At 39.6% G+C, this 23,266-nt stretch overlaps 1 protein-coding gene across 2 annotated transcripts in view; it reads left to right on the forward strand.

The window, feature by feature from the left end:
- The window catches only part of RPS6KC1 (ribosomal protein S6 kinase C1), a 122,797-nt gene that overhangs the window by 89,054 nt on the left and 10,477 nt on the right, over positions 1–23,266 (forward strand). For both annotated transcript variants that reach the window (XM_060754289.2, XM_060754290.2), the window contains 2 exons: positions 696–2,222; positions 2,494–2,583. In XM_060754289.2, the coding sequence (XP_060610272.2) occupies positions 696–2,222; positions 2,494–2,583 (1,617 nt within the window). The remainder of the gene's footprint in view (positions 1–695; positions 2,223–2,493; positions 2,584–23,266) is intronic.

The following is a 23,266-nucleotide window of genomic DNA, read 5'->3' on the forward strand; positions in this document are numbered from 1 at the left end:
ATTTTATATTATTGTGTATAATGGGACTTGAGCATCCATGGATTTTGGTATTCACAGGGGGTCCTGAAATCAAACCTCCATGGGTAAGGGGTTTTCTTAACAGTCACAGTTTTGTGTTTACTTTTGGTACACCAATTTGGGCAAGTTTTTTTTAAAAAAAACATGTACTGTTTCACAGCTTGCTGATATGTGCAGATGCTAGTCTGTAATTGTGTTCTGGTTCATGTGTGTTTGGTATTTTGTTTTTACATTTTTATTAAAATGTGAACTGAACTAATTTCAAATTGGATTCTACTTAAGAGAAGATTTTGAAATTTAACAAGCATGTCTATCTCCTCAAAATATCTTCAGATTTCTCAATTTAATTGCAATTGATTACCAATAAACATTTCCTATAATCTTCTAATTTGAAATTAAATGAAAATTATTTGTTTTCCTTGTATAAAGCAAAACATAAGATAGGCCTAAATTTAAAAAGCAATAAATTGTCTTATATTCTGGAGACAGATGAAACATAAAGCTAATTCAGATGTTGTGCAATTAAGTAGGGTTAAGGGATAAGAAACAGACTCTAGTAAAATATCTTCCTTTGCTGTAACATATCTAACATGCAAATCCTTCTCTTTCTCTTGCTGTTATTAGCATTTCATGGAGTATAACTACTAATCTTGGTTGCTTTCTTTTCTTTGTTGTAGGAGGCAAACTTTGGTCTTATATCAGTAAGTTTTTGAACAGGAGCCCTGAAGAAAGCTTTGAAGCCCCTCCGTCTAGAAGATCCAGCTCTACAAAAATACATTTGCACAAAGCCACCCCTAGTCCTGAAGATGTAAGAGTTAGTATGGATTCTAGAGGAAGCATTGATGAGAGCATGCTGAAGGTTTTACCATTGAAGACCAGTCTCACTCCAAGTTCTCATGACGGTAGTAGTAACCAGGAAGATGGCCAAGAAAGTTCTCCCAGGTGGATTGATTCTGGGTCCAGTTCAGAGGAAGAATGCACTACAAGTTATTTAACATTATGCAATGAATATGGTCAAGAAAAGGTTGATCCTGGCTCCTTAAATGAGGAGTCCGTTATGAAAGCAGGTGACGGCATTCCCAAAGAGCCAGAAGGCATCCAGTCACATGGTGTTGTTGCTAGTGGGAGTTTGGGATCAGCATTCACATCTCAGGAAGTAAACATTTTTGCTGATGATGCTGATCCAGAAAGAGCTAGTCCTACTAGGATATCAGAATCGCTCAGTAAATCTAAGAACAGCCCTATGGAATTATTCAGAATTGACAGCAAAGACAGTACTACTGAACTTCTGGGGCTTGATTTTGGAGATAAGCTTTACAGTTTTAAATCAGAATCGTTGAAACAGTATTTGTTCATGCCAGATCGAGATAAGGGCCTTGATGCTATAGAAAACAAATTGGGCCCTGCATGTCAGGATACGATCAGCAGGGGTTCAAATGATTCTGTGCCAGTGATCTCTTTTAAGGATGTAGCCTTTGATGATGTCAGTAGTGTGGATGAAGGAAGACCTGATCTTCTGGTGAATCTACCAGGCATGACGGAACCAATGAAAGAAGCTACAGTGGATGGTCCTGCCAAACAGATGGAGCAGAATGGAGATGTTTTGGACAGCAAACTTTTGGAAACCCCAGATGTCTTGCAACTGAACAAAAGTGCAGAGCCAAGTACAGTGCCTGAGCAAAAAGTAGACCATTTGACTGGAGAAGAAGCAAGAGCGAAGCCTAGTGATAACCAGAAAGCAACCAGGACATTCCACATGGCTGCTAGCGATCCAACTGGTAGTGGTGACAGGACTCTTTTTCCAGGGCCTGGAACAGGAGCATCTTCATCATTAGATGCATTCAACAGGGAAGGGAACTGGTTGATGCAAGCAGGAGCTAAAGATTGTAAGGCAGATATAGACAATGAAGCTGTGCTTCTGTTTTCTGATCATATGAATGACTCAAGGAAAGAGGGAACGGTTTCCTCTTTGTTGCAAAAAGCAGAAAACAACCAGTCAGATGTGGGGGTCAGAGGAGAGAGTGAAATACACCAAATTTTTCAGGACCTTGATGAGAGATTAGCACTAACCTCCAGGTTTTACCTCCCAGAGGACTGCGTTCAAAGATGGGCAGCTGAAATGGTTGTAGCCCTTGATGCCTTGCATCGAGAAGGAATTGTGTGCCGTGATTTGAACCCAAACAACATCTTATTGAATGATCGAGGTCAGGAACTTCTGCAAATGCATTTCTTTTTATTCGCTGTTGCTTCCAATTAACTGAGTAGGCGTTTTATCTTGTAATTAGTATCTTCATTTCCTGTCTAGAGCTTCATTATCAGTGCAGCAAATTCACCCCCAGTAATAGCTTCTAGTACTTAATGATGCCATTATTCTTAATGATACTGTTTTTAGCTACAAAAGGAGTAATTACAGTTCACTTCTGCAGAAAATGGAAGGGAAAAATGTTTTGATTTCTCCTGTCGTTTTGTTTTTAGGACACATTCAGCTAACGTATTTTAGCAGGTGGAGTGAGGTTGAAGATTCCTGTGACAACGATGCCATAGAGAGAATGTACTGTGCCCCAGGTTAGAGCAATCACCTCAAATGTTTCACTTGGAAAACAGATTAGCAGCTTTCATTTTCCCATGGAGCTTTCATCCCATCCCACCCTCTGTTCCTTGGGAATACAAGCTGTTCAATATCTGCTGGCATTTTTAATTTTTTTTAATGTTTAAAATGTTATATTAGAATTTGACATGGTGATAGCAAAGCGAAGCATTAGCAGGAGAATCATGCTATGGATAATGTATTGTCGAAGGCTTTCATGGCCGGAATCACTCAGTTCTTGTGGGTTTTTTCGGGCTATATGGCCATGTTCTAGAGGCATTTCTCCTGACGTTTCGCCTGCAACTATAGCAAGCTTCCTCAGAGGTGACCTCACCTCTGAGGAAGCTTGCCATAGTTGCAGGCGAAACGTCAGGAGAAATGCCTCTAGAACATGGCCATATAGCCCGAAAAAACCCACAAGAACTGCATGCTATGGATGTTAGATTTAACATGTATGCAGAATGTTACTGAGGAGTTTTAAATTAAGAGGATGTGGAATTGGGAGCCATGTTCTGTGTGTAGGCAATGGGAATGAAGGTAGAACAAAAGGCCCTTATTTCTGTTGGGAATATGTTTCTGGACTTTGCATGGACACACAACACTGTGAATAACAGCAAACGTTAATGGAATCTATGACTTTTGGTCCAACAAAACCACAGAGCTTTGCTGGAAGACCTAAAAATGTTTAGAAAGTACAGTTTTATTGGGCATGTATAAATGAAACTACAAGTTATTAGTTGTATGGATATATGGTTTGTATTGTATATCACATGTGTTTGTGGGTCTGGGGAAAGAGAGGATTTAATACATTATCAGTTACATTGCCCTTTGTATAATGACCCTAGAAACAATTTTCTGGGAGCCCTTTTGGAAGAAAGGGCAGCATGACAACAGTGAACAGTTATATGTGAGCTGTTAGCAGATTATTCCAAAAATATAACATTAATGGTTGCTACATTTGCAGTCGTAGCCAAAAAAATCCAAGCTAAATTAGTAAAGTCCACAGCGAAAGCTAGAAATGGAAATGGAGATAGTTTGGGATGATACAAATCAGACATTAGTTATTGTTATTGTTATAATGTATAAGAGCCAGTATATGGAATAACTTGTAGTGTTTATATTGGAAAGTGTTTATTGTACTTTTAAAGGTTGTAGAGTGTTCCCTCGCTACTTCGTGGTTCACTTTTTGGCGGACTCGCTGTTTTGCGGGTTTTTGCCTCCCAGTTTATGAATAGTTGCCATTGTCCAGAGCGGTGTTCTAATCCTGCCTCCTGGCAATGATGGAGTTTGGAAGGGGGTTTCACCTTCCCCCTCAGGAAAGAGGCAGCCAATCAAGAGAGATTGCAAAGCAAAGCAGAGATAGCTAGCACAAAAAAAGAGAGTGTGTGGTGCCTTTAAATCTCCCCTCGCTTCTGCCTCACCCTTGGAACGCGATATACATATATATAGTGTCTCTACTTTATGGATTTTCACTTTTTGGGGTGGTCCTGGAACGTAACATCCGAGATAAGTGAGGGAACACTATATTATTTTATGTCATGGCCTATGGCTGGTACAATAAACAATTCATTCATTATATGAGGTAGGATTCACAGATAAGTGCATTCAGATAAATGTTCTTATGTAGATCTAGAATGCATCCAGATATAGAAATACAAGGGATGTATAGAAATAGAAGCACTGTAACAATATCATGTTTCCACATGTGCATATTATAAAATCAGTGGGTTGAATCTAAACTTAAGTCTGGGTAAACAGAATAAGCATGTAAGAAGTAGGAGTACTGTCATTCCTTTGATACTTATGTTGCTCTTCTTATGTTTAAATAAGAGATCCTCCTCAATTTGTGGAGGTTTACATGGTCTTGAATGCTGTATTCCTCATCATGTGGAAAGCATCCATAGATAGAGGCTCTTCAGACCATCACTCTTCATTTGAGGAGAACAATAGAAGCTGAGATGGAGAGGATCTAGTGCACTTGTATCTCTTTAGAGTGCGTCAAATAGGGTGAAGTACAACATGAAACCAAACTGTGTAGACGAGTTAAGCCTATTGGGCTTCAAAACAGGAAGTTTAATGAATGATGCTGTGGGAGAATCAGGGAATGCAAGTATTTTATACTTTCTGTTTCTGCGGTTCACACTAGGCTGGGTTGGGGATTTCTAATAATTGGTATGTTCCTTTCTGCAAAAGGTTCCTGCTGAATGTCATCTCTCTGAACTAGTTTTCTGTGCTCAGGGAATACTAACATTCAGCCATATGACTTTACCCCTGCAATCTGATTTTGCGCACTTTAGATAAAAAATTAGTATCTCAGATAATATTATCGCATTTTAGATAAAAAATTAGTATCACAGATAATATTATCTGCAGGAAGGTGAAACGTGGTGGCCCATACTATGGGCCAACATGTTTCCAGTATAAATCTCCTCTGGTGGGACATGTGCAAGTTCCCTTAGAAATATTGTGAGAACTTTGAAAGCTTGCTTACCAGAACAGGAAGTCAGAAGGAAGGTTCCTTTCTGTGTTCCTCTCTAGAATCTTTCTTCCACGGCAGAGGCTGTGGAAGTGTTTTGTGACTTGGGGTTGCATACATAATACTGCTGGTTTTATATACCAACTGCACTGGTTCTCAGCTGATTTTAAAGCCCAATGTAAAGGTCTTAGATTCAATTTCCAGCATCTCCACATAGGGCTGGGGAAGACTTAAGCCCATCAGGATTGATAGCACAGGGCTAGATAGCACAATGGTTTGATTCAGTACGGTATGACCTCCGTATCTGCATGTGTGAAACTGTGAGCAACAGCAAACCTTATTGAAGGAATAACTTTCATATTCATTCTCTCCAAGACTTAGGAAATGCCTAGAGATGACACCTTGCCCCTTGCTACCTCTAGGTGTTGCTAGGTCTTCCAGTGCAACTCTATGGTCAAGTTCCAGGAGAAACATGCCATAACATTGACCAGAGAACCTAGAAAATGTCCAGCTAGAATGTATTTTGTTAGACTCAAGTAAGTGAAATAGGTGCCATTCCCATGGATATGGGGGAAGTGCTAATAAGACATTTCCTGTTGCCATTTTAGTTTGGGATGAGAGTTTTTGAAAGGACACCTTTGATCCATCAGATTCTGTCCCCTGCTCTGCCTCCCATTACTATATGATATTAGGCGCTCTTGAATGAGTTTAAACCAGGCCTGTGCAACTTGCAGCCTTCCAGGTGTTTTGGACCTCAGCTTCTAGAATTCCTTATCATTGGACAAACTGGCTAGGGCTTCTGGGAGCTGGAGGCCCAAACAGCTGGAGGGCCACAGATTGTGCAAGTCTGGTTTAGACTGTTCTTTTCCATTCATTTTTATACTGGGCAGTATCACATGTTGGCATTAAACTGTTGGAACTGGGAAGGGGCTTCCTATCTATTATTTTAACTGCATTTATTCATGTGTCCTTAAAACTGGATCTTGAGGAATGCAAACCCTATGGAGCTGAGGTTTGCTAGGCAGGAGAGAGTAGGACAGAACATTTTACCACTACCACCAGCTGAACATTGTATTCAGCCCAAAGATTGGGTGTTTGGAAGAATGCTTAAAGAATTCTTTCTTTTCTTTTGAATTTTTAAAATGACAGTCTACCAAAAAAAAATCAATAAAATATAATCAATCAAATACAGTCAAATTCATAAAAAGCAAAAGAGATTACTAGCAAAATTTAAAATTTTCATCCTAGTTGATTCCTGTGTGGACTTATCAACTTCTTTTATTAATAGGCAAATTGGAATGAAATTTTCTTTCTGATTTCTCATTCTTTAAGTTTTGTTATGCAGATCTAGGGAAAAATAAAATAAATTGTACTTTAGGATAAAATATGATTAGGAATTTGAAAATATATTCACTAATTCATATATACATACAGTTTGTGCTTTAAAATGTCCTTACAGATGGATATAAAAATAGAATCAAATTAATTCATGTATGGATACATGCACATCTCATGCAAACCTGAAGTGTGTTCATCCCACCACTCCTTATTCCCCACCTCTGATTTACTTGTTTATTTCAGGGTAATTTTTAGTTGTTAACTTATAACCTTGATTGTTGCCTTTCATTTTGTTACAATGTTAATATGATGTGTTCATTATTTATTCAGCCTTTGGCCATGTACTTGCATAAAAATAAATGACACAACAATAGTAGATCTAGACATTATGCCTTTCTTCTTGTATAAATGGGCAAACCTAAGTACTTCAAGTTAATATGGATACTGATATAAAATAAATAGAAATTAGCAGAATGAATATAAAATCAGTGCTAACAAGGCTATTACAGGCTATCAAGTAATCAAAATGTAAGACCAAACCCATTCCAAAGCTGCAAATAACAGATAAAAGCAATATACTCTCACTTTCTTTACAATCAGACCCATGTAAATAGGATATCTTACCCAGCACCTGGATTGATAGATAGACAATATGTGACCCATGTACCTTGTTTGCACCTCATCCAATTTCTCCTTGGTGGATGCAACAGATTTGTTGGCAACAACTGGGAGGATGGGGAAGTCAGTAGAGCTCTTCATCTCCAGGAATTAGACAATAGAGAGGATGTTTTGCAAACAGACCTCAAGGTGGCACTTGGCCGAACAAGGTGGCACCCTAGACATTTAAGAACTAGGCAGGCTCATACAAATAAAGGTAATCTTTCTGATATTTTGGTTTCAATCCAATCAATGCATTCAGAGCAACCTGAAGTTTCCAAACACGTTTTACACGACCCCACATAAAGCACACTGCAGTAATCTGACTTAGACTATATCAGAAAGATCTCATGTAATGGGAGTGGTGGGACTTTAAGGCCAAGGCCACTAGAACCCTGGTTCCAACCCTTTTGTGAACTGCAGAGGGAGTGGCCTTTGTCTATCAGGGATTTTAACAAACCTGATACGTATAACTAAACACCCTTCATCGTATTTCTTCTTGTGGAAGGTGAAACATGTTGATCAGATCTCAAGTTACATTCACCTATATTTACTGGGATTGCTCCACGCTGATATGTATGCTTATCCATGTATGCTCTGTTTCCCATCTCTACATTTTTGTACTGGCTTCCTAATATTTAAGCAAGTGTCCTTTGGAAGTGTAACTCTCTAAAACAATGGTTCTGAAACTTTGGTCCTCCAGTTGTTTTGGGCTTTAGCTCCCAGAATTCCTGACCATTGGACAAGCTGGCTGAGGCTCCTGGAAGTTGAAGTCCAAAACCACTGGAGGAACAATGTTTGGGAATTACTTTTTAAAAAAATTGTCAGGATGAAGCTTCCTGTTGTGAATTTGTGTCCTTATAAAGGAAATATAGAAAATAGGGAAAGCATATCTCCCCTGCCCTTCAGGCAAAGTCTCCTATAGTGGGTTCACAATCTAAATCAGATAGAACACATAAGGAAAAGAGAATGGCAGTGGTGGGAGAATTAAGTCCAGAGGATGTTGGCTGCTCTTCTCTCCCTTGAAAGCCAAAGCAATGGCAGTTGGAATATGGAAGAAGGGTTTTTTTGCAACCACTAGGGACAAGCCTTGGTGGATAGCTGGATGCTCTTCTCTCCCTCTCAGGCCAGAACAATGGGAGTTGTACCATTGCTTCAATGCATTGTGAAAAGCTGTGCATGATTGTAAGCCAGTATTGCCCAAACTCTGGTCTTCCATTTGTTTGGGACTTTAGCCTCCAGAACACCTGATCATTGTCCAAGCCAGCTGAGGCGTCTATGAATTAAAGTCTAAAACACCTTGAGGACTACTATTTGGGAGTCATTGCTGCAGCTATGCTTGGAACTCTTACCTTCTTGTTATTGTCTGTCAGGCATCCAATATGGTTGGTAAGGACCTGCCAGAGGAAATTTTGTTGAGGACTGTCTCAGATCTGGAGCTCACCGTGATGAGAACAAAAACAACAACAATAAAAAACCCCAAAACAACAACAACAACAAAAACAAAACAAAACGAAAAGGAGCAGAGCTATTGCAAATATAGGCCTTTGTTGACTTATTTGGTCTTTGACACTACATAATTATAGCATCTCCATATCATTTTAACTACCATGGTTGCAGTTAAACTCCCTGAGATTTGGGGTTTGGTGTCTTGTTAGAATTCTTTGACAGAGAATTCTAAACACCTGACTAAAGATTCTAAGGGATGAAACCATTGAAAGTTAAGTGCTATCAAATTGTTATGATTGTGTAATCTCATGAAGTTTCTCATGTCTCTCTAGGTAAGACATGATAGGAGAACACAAACAGATGCAGCATCACAGAATTTTATTGCTGCACATAACAAGGGAGAAATGTTTCAACATGGTCTTGTCTCTTGTAGCAGCAATCACCTTGTATTCTTTCCCAGACATTTCACCCTCAAATGACTTGGCCATATTTGTAGCTTAAGGGGGATGCTTTGGGCATAATTGTGCCCAATTTATATCAAGTGGTTTTAACAACAACAGAGTTCTCTGTCAAATTATATACAGATGGAAAACAAGGGTGAATGGTGACATTACAAAAATGTGGATTTATTGTCTATTCCACAGATGAGGAATGTGCAACCTCCATATGCTGTTGGTACTGCAACTCCCATTATCCTTCTTCATTGGTTGTACTGGCTAGGATTTTTGGGACCTGCAATCCAACATGTATGGGGTCACATTTTAACCTATTCCAAGGACTTTTTGGTTTTATCTTATGGTGACTTTCCAAGTTAGAAAATGATTATTTGGCCTCTCCATTTGATGAAGAAAGGAGCAAGGTCACCTTTATGCTTAACAAGTAGCCCATGAGATCATCAGAAGATAGAAGAAGCCGGGCCCCATTTCGTTCGTCTCCCAATTCCGTGCCAATTTGGGGGGACTGTACAAGAATCACATATCAACAATTTCTCCATTGAAACCAGGCAGTTTCAGTCAACATGTTGGGAAGCCACGGTCCTTTCCATATTAGGATGGATGCAGGGAAAATGGTCATATTCCACAATTTTTTTGCTGCAGTCAATTTTATATACATCTTGTGAGGTTGAAGGCAGTGGCAGGTTTGTCACAATGTACCAGTCCATTTGTAAGCTTGTTCTTGTTTGATGGCCATGACAACTTTGTGCCACTCAGTCCTGCTTTCAATTGCATGCAGAAGCATTTACTTAGAACAGGCAAAGGCACATCAACAGAATGTGGCCTTATATTTAGCCCAAGATGTCATTGCAGATGACTTTGATGTTCTTATAAACAAATATCAGATGCACACAAAGATGGCTGGAGGAATGTAAGGAGTAACAACCCAAAAAGTGAAATTTCCAAATTTTAGGTTGATTTTTGGGTAGAAACAGAATGCTGGAGGAGATAGAGCAGTTTGAGCAGTCTTTAAAAGTTAAACATATGGTCATGAGGTAAAGGGATCATTTCCCATAAGAGAGCCACATAATTGCATAAATAACAATTTGCTTCCATATTTTCCCCTATAGAATGCAGAGGAGTGTGAAACTCCAATGTGTGTAGACTATAGGGATGGGATGCTGTCTGTAGGCTATGTTTTTGAAGTTCATTTGTCTCTTCTTTAGCAACGATTGCCGTACTCCAGAAAGGAAGGTAGTCTAGATGTTGAAAATCCTGCTTTTATTACCCCAGCTGAAAAATACACATGGAAAGTGCTCATTTGTTTTCAGATGAAAGAAGGACCAGAGATTGGATATGTAACTGTCAGAATCCCTAATCTAGCATGATCATTAGCCATGATGAATGGAGGATTATGTGAGTTGTTGTCATTGTTGTATACTTTCAAGTGATTTCTGATTTATGGTACTCTTAAGGCAAACTTAAGGGGTTTCTGGGAATGTGTAATACATTGAGTGTCACCCAAGTAGGAGCCCTGGTCTCCAAAGTCATAGTCCAATGACTATGCCAACCACCACGCCACACTCTGAGAGAGTTATAAGTCTCCAAATGTAGTATATCCATGTCTGAAGAAGGCAAATATTTGCAGTATGTAAAAATGTTATTTTGATTTATAATGGGAAAAAATGTCTTACAACAAAAAAATGGCTCCTTTCTCAAATTTGCTTTTCTGTAAACAAAGGATCAGGTTGGTTTGAAAACATGCATTTTTAGTAAAACATCTTTGGCTCTAAAACAGGGAGTGATTTTTTTAGAGTTGATCAGTAGGTGGCAGCCTACTATTAACAGATTTCTGTGGTCACCTTGGCCTAGCGTTTCCCTGCGTTGCACGAATGCTCTTGATACAGAAGAGCTTTGTAGTAATTAATTGTGCTCATCTGCTCTGTCGGCAATACAGGTTGCTGAGCATCCTAGCTGTGATCATATGGTCGGCCATTTCCCCTAGTTCATAAGATAGGCGACTTAAAGCCATTTAACCTGAAATCTGTGACCTCCTGACATAGGGCTAGCCAAAATCAAATGCTTGTTTCCCAGATTAAAGTCCTTATTTTTTCATTCCATAAAACTTAGCAAAAGGAATGATTAATTCCAAAATCTACAATAATGCTTTGTAATATTTCTGTAAAATATTTGTACAGTAATAATAATAATAAAAATAGTCACCATCATCATCTTTCTCTTTATTTATAACCCACACTTTCTCCCCGAAGGGACTTGGTGGTTTCCAAACAAAAAAGTGGCAAACATTCAATGCCATAATAAAGACAAACAAACCCAATCAAACCAATAAATAAACAACATCAATCAATATAAACTTATAATAACTAATCAATAAGTAAGAATATTAGAAACAAAACAAAATAATTAGTTAAAAAGCATAATAAAATCCCATTAATCACATTTACTTCGTAATAAAATCTGACCACTAAAGTGTATTAAAGCATTTATTTATTTATTTATTTATTTACGACATTTCTGCCCCACCTTTCTCAACCCCGGAGGGGACTCAAGGCAGCTTTACACACAGGCAACTATTAGATGCCTTAAAATAATGTACAATTACAATAAACATTTAAAAATAGAATTATAAAATGCATTAAAACATTTAAAAACATTTAAAACAACACCTTAACTATTAACCAAGCTATCCCACAATCGCAATCCGGGCCGTTCCAGTAGTCATTGCACAAAATTCCATATCTATGTATTGCACAAGTTCTCAAAAAGCTTGATAAAATGCTTTAAAACCACCAACAGAGCCAGGGTGGATTTCCAGCATTCAGAGGGGCTCTATATTAGGATGTTATAGTCCTCCTCTCTATAGGCTAAAGTGCAAAGATGGGGCTTTTAATTATTATTTTTTAGCGGAGAGGATGGGGGGGCATTTTTATTTGTTTGGGGAGGGAGTTCCAGAGGCAAGGGGCAATCACAGAGAAGGTCCTTTCTCTCGTTCCCATCAGCCACGCTTGAGGCGGGGGTAGGAGTGAGAGCAGGGCCTCCTCCGCTAACCACAGTGCCTGGGGTGGTTTATATGTGGATATGCGGTTAGTATAATAGCCTGGACCCGAACCGTTTAGGGCTTTATAGGTAAAATAACCTGCATTTTGTATTTAGCCCGGAATCGGACTGGTAGCCAGTGGAGCTGCCATAGAAGGGGAGTAGTTCTTTTCCTATACGGTGCTCCAGTTAATAACCTGGCTGTTAATCTCTGAGCTAGTTGAAGCTTCCAAACTATCTTCAAAGGCAGCCCCACGTAGAGAGCATTGCAGTAGTCCAATGGGATATGACTAAAGCATGGACTACCAACAATATTTCAACTGTGTTTGTTGGCTTTACTGTTATATAAGATAAACAATATGATTTTTTATTGGAGTGCTTTCCAAAAATTGTTCTCTGTGCTGAATTGTCCTCTCTCAATAGTGCCCTTGGGTTTTGACACTGAATGTAGAGGTGGATTAGAAGTTCATTTGAGATTTTTTAAAAAGAAGTAATCTGTAGCATTTGCAATTTTCTTCATGTTCGGAATGGAAAGAGCATGCAATTAAAGCCATTCAAATATGAGAGAAAGTGGAATGAAGGTCTATCCAGGTCTAGAGCTTTGCGCGTAATTCTAAAAACCTGTCTGTTGAATCCCGTTGTACTCAACTACTTTAGTACCAATTAGGTTGGCTTTTGAAAGCCTCCTTCAACATCTATATACCCTTGTCTACATTGGCCAAGTAAAGTGTCTACATGATCCTATCAAGTGCTGTAAGGAGTCTACATGACATTCTCAGGAGAAGCATTGCATTCCTCCGTTAATCCAGTACAATAGGAAACAGAATTTATTCCCATGCTTCTTGGAAGTGCTTGGAGTTGTGGATAATAATAATAATAATAATAATAATAATAATAATAATAATAATATTTTTTATACCCCGCCAGCATCTCCCCAATGGGGGCTCAGAGCGGCTTATGTGGGGCCATGCCCGGACAACATATTACAGTAATAAAATCAAAGCATATACAACAAACAACAACATCATCAAAATTACATAAGGAAAAAAACAGTCATAAAATAACATTCTAATCAACACAATCACAGTAACGATAACAATGGGTGGGCCACATGTAAAAGATATAAACAATTAAAAGCCTGTAATTAGATAAAATAGGAGCCGGACATTGTGAGGCTAAACTTCCCATTTGGAAGTCGCGAGCTCCATAGCAAAAAACGTTGAGGGGTGCAAAATGTCATGGTGTGCAACTGCTCACCAAAGGCGCAGCAGAAGAGCCAGGTTTTAAGGTTCTTTTTGAATGTTTCTAGTGAAGGTGCTTTCCTGATCTCTCCAAGTAAAGAGTTCCAAAGTCGGGGATAGGGCTGATCCAGCAAGATCAAGTTTCCACGCTTCCAACAGACCTCTGGCTGTATTACCAGTCAGAAGCAGATCCCTTGCAAAGGCTTGCTGGCAAAGTCATTTTGATGAAATCACAACAAAGTGTTCAGCCATGTTACCCACAGATGTAACACCATCAGCAAACCTCTTGAAGGAGCTGCTGGTGGCCAATGACACAATGGCAGTGTCAGCACCTAGGTCTGGCTGGCAGGCTGGATGCCAAAGAAGCTCCAGGGATGATCCTAGATTGCATCAGGGCAGTTTCCATGCAGTTAACCCTGGAATATTTCGGTCAGTATAGATTCAGTCTACATTGCAGGCACCTCTCTCCTCTTTAAAATAATGGTACCAATTGAATTTTTCCAGCTATGGTGAGGAAATATGTAGTTTTTTGTACATCTTACTAAAATTTTGTACATCTTACTAACACCGCTGTGAGTCGCCCCTGGGCTGAGAACAGCGGTATAGAAGCAAAATAAATAAATAAATAAATAAATAAATAAATAAATAAATAAATAAAATTCGTGTTTCCCATATTTAGAATGGAGGTAATTTATGCATTTTTTTTAAAAAAAACACCTGAATGTGAGAAAAAGCAAAATTGACCTCTGCTCCCCTCCCTAGACAAGGGTTTCCTTGTCCCTTGGAACAAATACATCTCATGAAAGTTAGAACAGTATTGCAAAATCTTAGAGCACATCCTTTGCATCCAGAAGTTGGCATTTTAATAGCCCCAATGCATCTTTAAAAAACATTCTGGAAAAGATATTCTCTTAAGAGCTACCGCCACACAATGTAGAGAAGGGATGAGAATTGTAGTGCTCTAGGTCTTGTTGGCTACAATTCCCAGCATCTGTAATCAGCATGACGATTGGTGAGAAATGTGGGGCGTTGCAGTTCAATACCTGGAGGACTTGCACAGTTTCCTTAAGTAGAGGACCATTTATTTATTATTTATTTATTGTATTTATAAACCGCCCTTCTCTGCCTGCATGAGACTGTAGGTCAGGTGTGGGAATCATGCAGCCCTTCAAATATTTCTTGACTACATTGGCTATGCTGGATAGGGTTGCTCAACATTGCAGTGCAGTTTATTTGTATTACTGTGGAAGCTGGAAAGTGAAGGAAGTGGATACATAGAAAATCAGCTCATTTGATATACAGTGCTAGAGAAGAGTTTTGTGGATACCGAAGACCGCTGATCCTGTGGGTCCTAGAGCAAATCAAGTCTGAACCTTTCTAGAAGCCGACTAAACTGAAGCTGTTACACGTTGGCCATGCCATGAGAAGAGAGGACTAAATAGACAAGATGATAATGCTTGGTGAACTGGATGACAGTAGGACAAGAGGACCACCATAGCTCAGATTGAGAGGCTCAATCAGAGAAGCTATGGTCCTGAGTTTGTAAGACCTGAGCAGGGCTATTGAGAATAGGGTTTATTTATTTATTATTTATTTGTTGTGTCAGAAGCGAGTTGAGGGTACAATTAAAATGTATTTAAAAACACAAACAGAGTTTTAAAAAACTTGGCATTATGCTAAATGTCCTTTGACTTGAAGCTGGCCACTTGGAGTGCCTCTGATGTCACTGTAAGAAGGTCCTCTATTGTGCATGTGGCAGGGATCAGGTTGGATTGTAGTAGGTAGTCTGTGGTTTGCTCTTCTCCACACTCGCATGTCATGGGCTCCACTTTGTAGCCCAATTTATTAAGGTTAGCTCTGCATCTTGTGATGCCAGAGTGCAGCCTGTTCAGTGCCTTCCAGGTCATCCAGTCTTCTGTGTATCCAGGAAGGAGTTTCTCATACGGTCTCAGCCACTGATTAAGGTGCTGGGTTTTAACCTGCCACTTTCGGATTCTCACTTGCTGAGGTCACTGAGACTAGGGTTATTTAAGCCCCTTCTACACTGCTATAAAATCCAGATTATCAAAGCAGATAATCCATATTATCTGCTTTGAACTGGATTATATGAGTCTACACTGCCATATAATTCCATTCAAAGCAGATAATTTGGATTTTATATGGCAGTGTAGAAGGGGCTTCGGAGATCTTTCATTCAAGGATCACCGTAAGTTGAAGTCAACTTGATGGCTGTTAACAAGATTGTTGGAACACCTGAAGGACTGCTATAGAGGCTGCTGGAATGTAGTGCTCACTTTTCAGTCTTAGTGATACTGTTTGGGGCTTCAGGATTCATGTGCCCTGCATCAAGTAGAACTGGATGATTTGGAATAAGGTGGCTTCCAAAATGACAATTGACTAACTAGTACATAAACTTATGCAAGGCATCAGTTTATCCAGTCTATTTCCACCTGCACCTATGTTAATTCATGACAGCAAAACCATGAAGTATGTTGTGGCACTTTCAGCAGTAAGGTGTTTATTGTGGCATAAGATTTTGGGGTTTATCCCCCTGCTCCCTATGACCTTGTATACATGTAATTGTTACTCGTAATAGCATTGCATGCATCTTGTGAAGGGCACTGTTTTGGAACCATAACACATGTGCTGATCTTTAAGGTGCCACAAGGTGTTTTGTTGTTCAAACTGTTTGATCCTCATTTAAAAACACACATACACACCTTATATATGTGTTTTTAAATTAAGCATATCAGAGTGAGGGGTGTTTGGATAAAAGGGCAAAGTTGTCCTGATCTCATGATGCAAATGTTTCACTTCTGTTTAAACATCCCTTTGCTCTCCGTCTCCCCTGGGAATCCTTATCACATATTTGTGCTAAAAAAACATTAACCACCTGCCCTATGCTTTGTAATATCAGCAACCGATCTTTTTATCTCTTGGTTAATGTGCCTTGGTATTTTGAAAGGGGGAGGGGGGAAAGGATGGTGGAGGGAAAAATTCCAGTAACAGATTCACTCTACAGGGACAGAAAATTTTGAGCAAATGCCAAGCTAGCAGGGGGGCTATTATTCTGCTCTATAAATAAGTTTGAAAAAAGAAACAAAAACACACACATACACACAAACCTTTTGAATCAACATGTTTTGGTCTAATTGAGGGGAAAGCAAGAAAAGATAAATTTTGAAATGCAAATGATCACCTTCTGTTATTGACATACATTTTTTTCCTTGCCAACTTTATGATCTTGGATTTTAAAAGAGTCATTGCCAGTGAAAGAAAGCAAACGGCAGAAGCTGCCGCTGTGAGCTCGCAACTAATCTGAAGTTTATAAAAGTGCAATTTTAAGTAGTTTTGGGGGGGGGGGGAGGGGAGGGTAGGAACCATTTCCGGCAAAGAATGATAAAGAATATCCTGAATTTGTGACTGTTCCATTGTTATTGACTTGTCACACAGCAGTATCCATTGCTATATACAGAACTATAGCCTTAGTCCGCATAAAGCCCAGTGTTGTTTATTCTGACGGGCAGCACCTTGCTATGATTCCAGGCAGAAGGCTTTTCTGGTGTCTGCTGCCTTATCCTTCAACTGCAGGCAACAAGGATTCAACTTGGGACCTTCTATCTGCAAAGCATGTGCTGTGCAATTGAGATACAATTCTCTCTCCTTATCCTGGTATCATTAACGTCTCCAGCTTTAGTTGAGGCTGTTTTTCCTCTATTTTTTCTTTGCAGCTGCCAGCTATCTAGAGAAAAGAGTATCTGAATGTATGCAGAATGCTTTTTGTTTCTCCCTGTGAAACATCCACTGCCTCTTTCTATATGTCTAGAATGATAGGAGAGGGCTTGTGGATAAGAGGGCTTGCATTCCTGTCTATCAACTGACCCATCAGATCAACTTAGATCTCTTCAGCCATTACCTCTTGGTGCCTTTGAAAGCTCTTGAAGAACACTGTTGTGGCAAAGTCTTTTAGAGCTTCTTGCTGCTCAGCAACAGACCTTCCTTGCTCCCAGTATTGTTTAAGACTGGATTCTCAGCTTTCACAGGTTGACATTTCAGAGAAGAAGAAGAAAGAGAATTGCATGAGTATTTCCAAGAAAATATACATATGCAGTGATGGAAGTGTGAGCTTTTGTCCTTTGTGCACATAGAGTTTCGACAACTAGAGCAGGTGTGTGTAGAGTTGATCCTTCAAGTGAATGTGGAACCCCAGAAGAACTTCACAGAAGCATTGGAACTTCCATTGCTTGGGATTCATCCACATTACACAGTTACAGAGCTATTACTCCACTTTTAACTGCTATTGTTTCATCCTGTGGAATTATGGGATTTGAAGTTTGGTGAGGCAGTGGCATTCTCTGGTTGGGAATTTTAAATGCCCCTCTTTACTTACTTACTTACTTACTTACTTACTTACTTAGTCAATCCCTCACTGTCCGAACAAGATTGTCCTCTAAGTCCAGTGTCCTGGTGGTAGGTACGTAAGTGACTGTGGAGCATTATTATTATTATTATTATTATTATTATTATTATTATTATTATTATTATGTGGAACCTGCATGTTCTCCCGCAGTGAGAGCATTGGTTTCCAGGTGGAATAATAATATAATAATACTTTATTTGCATTCTGCCCTATCTCACCAAAGAGAGTCAAGGCGGATTCCAATCACAAAAAGGCAAACATTCAGTGCCTGAGTATGACAACCAATATACACATAGTAAACAAAATAACAATCCAACATAAACAGGTTATAACTTAACATCTAAATTACAATAAAAATAATCTATCATTTAAATTATCACAAATTATATCGACATAAAAAAACAGAATGTCAGACAGAAGCAGTGATTTCTCCACACCGACAGCATTCAATTGAATATATAGATTTATTGTTTCCAAGAATGTTAATTGGGCAAGCAAGGTAAAACAGAGCACGGATATGAGTAACAGATCTTAGACATATAGTGGTGATATCATCATCAGTATTCCCTAGGATGGCAATTCAAGTGGAATAATAGCGCTATAATAGTGTAGTGTGAGTGAGTCCTTGGAATGCTGGTTGTCACCTTACACTGTTCTAAGCCATATACTCACTTGGATGAAGAAATTCATATAAGTGCTTTCCTCACCTTTTTCTTGAATTAGACTACAAGATCCGAGAGTCACTTTTATATGTTTGCACTGTAACTCTGAGTCTTCTATGGCAGGATAGAAGATAGAGAAGCACGATAGATATTAAATTAAATCAATAAACAGAAATGTTCCTGTTCAACTGGCATGGCAACTGGCTGTGCTGTTTGGGGATTCTGTGAGTTGAACTCCAAAAAAGAACTTCACTGTGCTCTGCTAAAAGGATACGGGAAGAGATTAGTTGTTTTTCAATAAAATTGGAAGTCGCCAAGAAGGGCAAGCTGGGAATGAATGTTTATCATCTTTGATAACACAGCGCTAAACAACTTTGTCCTTTTCATATTGCCAGATGGCTTTAGAGGAAGTGTTAAAAACCATCTTGGAGTAGCTAGCAGGAAGAAAAAGAAAGATCTCTACCCTCCCTGTTAATCTCTTTGAGCACATGGAGGATATTTTCCCTTTCTTTCGCAGAGCAGACATGCTCGTGCAATTTCAATTAAATGCTCCCCATATTCCAGGCTTTCGTTCATTATGGTGAGAATGGATATCTCTTGTTTTCTTTATTTAAACAAACCTATAAAATGTGTGCATAAGCTTTGCTTTTAAACATAATGATAGAGATTCAAAAGAAAGTTCCAAAGTATTTTTTCCAGGGCAGGATAAGGGAGAAGCATGGAGAAGACAAGCCAGTGGGAGACAAAATCCAAAGAGGATCTGGAATTTTTGGCAGAACAGCCTTGTTCTGATTTTAGCCTGCCATGTGGACAGGATGGTGCAAGGTGTGATTCAGGCCAAGATTGAGGCCAAGGAAGGGCTCCAAGTTGGCAGTCCATAGATCAAGGATAGCAAGCATTGAATGTGGAATGGGAGGAAAACAGGATTAGAGCTAGAGGTAGAGAAGGCAGAAGCACAGGCAGGCAGTGAGGTCCATAAATACACGTGGTGCAGAATAAATCCTTGCTAATGTTATATCCAGTCTGTTTCTCGTAAGCAAAGTTGTGGGAAGTCAGTGAGCTAGAGGATTTCTGTGCTGTGTGTTTAGGGCCCAGTGGCTTTGATCTTGGGCTCGATAATGGCATGGAAAGTGATGTGAATACGTTATTGCTGCTCTGGATATGAGCACAGCAGGAGAAACTGAATGAAGTGCAAGGCTACTTTTATCAGGAGAAAGTATTCCCCTGCCAAGAGAAAATCTGGGGGAAAAGTATACCTTCAGCATCTCCTTGAAAACAGAATGATGCAGATACATAAACTGGAAGCTTTTTGTGCTGCTTGCCTATCCTGAAGAAGAATATAGTAAGCCTTCTCATAGCCCAAGGATGATGGTCCTTCAAGTCTGGTGTCTTGGCGGTGGGTTTGTAGGTGTCTGTGGAGCCCTGTTCTTGATCTCCATGTTATCCTGCAGTGATGACATCGCTTTCCATGTGGAAAGCTGTCCTGGTCAGAGTTGGCTTGACATGCCTTCCTCTTGGTGCGTTTCTCCCTTTTGCCCTTCATTCGTGCCTCTTCAAATTCTGCAGCACTGCTGGTCACAGCTGACCTCCAGTTAGAGCATTCAAGGGCCAGGGCTTCCCAGTTGCCACAGTTTTTAAGGTTGACTTTGAGTCTGTCTTTAAATCTCTTTTTCTGTCTACCAATGTTACATTTCCCCTTCTTGAGTTGGGAATATAGTAACTGCTTTGGGAAACGGTGATCGGGCATTTGGACAATGTGGCCACTCCAGTGGTGTTGATGCCGTAGGAGCATCACTTCAGTGCTGGTGGTCTTTGCTTCTTCCAGTACGCTGACATTTGTCCACCTGTCTTCCCAAGAGATTTGCAGGATTTTTCAGAGGCAACACTGATGGAATCATTCCAGGAGTTGAGTGTGATGTCTCTAGTCAGTCCACATTTTGCAGGGTTGGGAGAACAGTAGCTTTATAAACAAGCACCTTGGTCTCCCTTGTCCTGGTCCTCAAACACTCTCTGCTTCATTTGGAAAAATGCTGCACTCTCATGTGGTGTTGTATTTCAGTGTCAATGTTGACTTTTGATGAGAGGTGGCTGCCAAGGTAGCAGAAATGATCAACATTTTCTAATGTAACACAATTAAGCTGTATTTTTGGCATTAGAGAGGGATTGGCTGGTGCCTGCTGGAAGAGAGCTTTGGTTTTCTTGATGTTCAGCGAGAGACCGAGCTTCTTGTATGCTCCTGCATAGGTGTCTAGAGTGACTTGTAGATCTTCCCTTAACTCTCATAACTGTGGAACCCATATCTGTAGGTTTACATACCTGTGCTGGAGGGGAAAAAGTCTTTTTAAGAATTTGCTAGGTCCTCCAGGCAACACATCCCCTGGATGTTATTGCGCTTGGAAGTCCTAGCACATTCTAAGAGGATACTCCTCTAGGAATTTCTGTGTCCTCCAGTGTCCCTCTATGATATGCTATGACTGGAAGTAAGGTAATTTAATTGAATTTGGTTGTATTTCACATAACCATAACTACTGCAGATACAAGGGCATTACTGTGATAGTCTTTTTTATGTGGAGAAAGTTATTCAGAGTACAGGATTAGGAAATACTTACATCCTAGTTATGAACTATCAGAAGAGAAACAGTAAGACTGGAAGTAAGGTAATTTATACCATATCAACACCATAGAATTAATGAAGTTTGATGGCCATGGCTTCATGTTATAGCATTATGGATGCTGTAGTTTTACATGATCCTTTGCCCTCTCTGCCAAAGAGTACTAGTGCCTCACCAAACTACATTGCCTAGGATTTTGGAGTGTTAAGCCATGGCAGTTCAAGTGGTGCCAAGCTGCATTAATTCAACAGTGTAGATGCACCTTGAGTGAATTGGTCAGAGCTGGGAAAAGCTACTTCTCTGGGACTTTCCTGGAATCCCGGGCCCAGTGACTGTGATAGTTCTAAGATTCTGGAAGCTGTAATTTCCAAAAGAACGTTGCCAAGATGTGAAATGCATATCACTATTCGTTAGTAAATTACATTTGAAAAAGGTATATGAACAACTGGTATATCTTCCAGAAGGAATCACTCTTAACACCAAGAAACAGTTTTCATTTAGTTTCATGAAGCTTTGCGTTGCAATGTCAAGATTTTGCATCTTGTTTAGTGTCTTTTGTACGTCAAGTATTTACAGTGCCAGTTAATCCATATCAGCACCAAGTCATAACACAAAATGTGGAGATGTTGAAACAAGATGAATACTTGTGCAGGGCACATTGGTAATAGCTGGAAAATGCTTGGTAACATCAGAATACATGAAGTCATCCACAATATAAATATGGGATTATAAAACTGTGAAGGAATTAGAGAATTGAACGAGGAAGAGTCTGAGCTCAGCAGTGGAGTATATGCTTTGTATGTCAGATGTCCCAGGTTGAGATCCTAATACCTTCACTTCGACCAGGAAACCTTTCTTTTTGAAAACCTGCAGATCAAAATGAACTAGCGGTTGTCTGACTTGTTATTTGTTCATAATTGGTCCAAATCCAAATAGAGTATTGCATATTCTCCCCTTTGCTGATACTAAGAATGCCGAGATCCTGCTAGAAATAATTGCTGTGATAGGAAAGCAACCCCACTAGTCACTTAAGTTTGTAGGTCATTAGTGTTTACTGAGTGAATGACTTGGCTGATGTGAATGCAATGGCTTCATTATTAAGAACCAGTATTTGGGTTTAGATGAATGGCAGTGTTAAAGCTCTCTTTTGGTGGATGAGGACTGGAGAGCTTTTTCTCCATGAAGAATCATATTTAGCTGGTTGGATTATGCATCACTTGAAAGCTCTTCACTATCTATATTTTTCTAATTTCCCTCCGTGATGCATTTTGTGAGTAAAGGTAACCATACTAACTTGATGTACTGAGTCTATTACTAGCAATAGGCCATTCAATAGGACCCATTCAAAGGAAGGCAGAGTGTACAGCAAATGTTTACCTGAAGCTTTTTCCTTGATTAAGGAAAATACCATCCTTTTAATTCTGAAAGTGGAAAGTGCAATTTCGAAAAGCCCAAGCTATGAGAATAGAGATGCTAGGAGATGGAAGAGTAAAATAAAAAGTCATTAAGAAAAAGCATCCAAGGGATAACGTTCTGTCCAGTGATTTGAACATAAGACTTAGTGAACTCTATGGTGTTTACTATGGAGTCAAAAAGTAATCCTAGTTATGACTGGCTTTGGTGAAAGTTGAGTGATAATTATGTTGCCTTTAAAAAAATTTTTTAAAAAGTATAGGGTATTAATCCAGAACAGTTAGACCCCCATAACTGTAGAACGCATACCTGCCGTTTCAATTACTTGTGTCTGTTGAGGGAGAAATAGTCACTCCAGCATTTGTTAGGTTCTCCTGGCAATTCTATGGTATACTTCCCCCCAAAGTTATCATACAGTTGTGTTGGAGGACCTAGCAAATTCCTAGAAAAGCTATTTTTCTAGGAATCTGCATCATCTAATATGAATTTATGGTATGTTGGCTGGAGCCCCCGGTGGCGCAATGGGTTAAACCCTTGTGCCAGCAGGACTGCTGACTGAAAGGTCAGCAGTTGGAATCCAGGGAGCGGGGTGACCCAGCTCCCCATGCAGAGACATGAGAGAAGCCTCCCACAGGATGGTAAAACATCCAGGTGTCCCCTGGGCAATGTCCTTGCAGATGGCCAATTTTCTCACCCCAGAAGCGACTTGCAGTTTCTCAAGTCGCTCCTGACATGAAAAAAAAAAGGTATGTTGGAACTGGAATTGAGGGAATTCAGTGGCATTCCATGGTTTCATATCCATGGTTTCACCTAACTGTGGTCCAGCCAGGACAGAATCCCCCACAGATGAGACCCTATATTGGGAGAAAGGTGGGATACAAATTAAGTAAGTAAGTAAGTAA

Source organism: Anolis sagrei, chromosome 1 (genome assembly GCF_037176765.1).
Source record: "Anolis sagrei isolate rAnoSag1 chromosome 1, rAnoSag1.mat, whole genome shotgun sequence".
Taxonomy (NCBI): Eukaryota; Metazoa; Chordata; class Lepidosauria; order Squamata; family Dactyloidae; genus Anolis; species Anolis sagrei.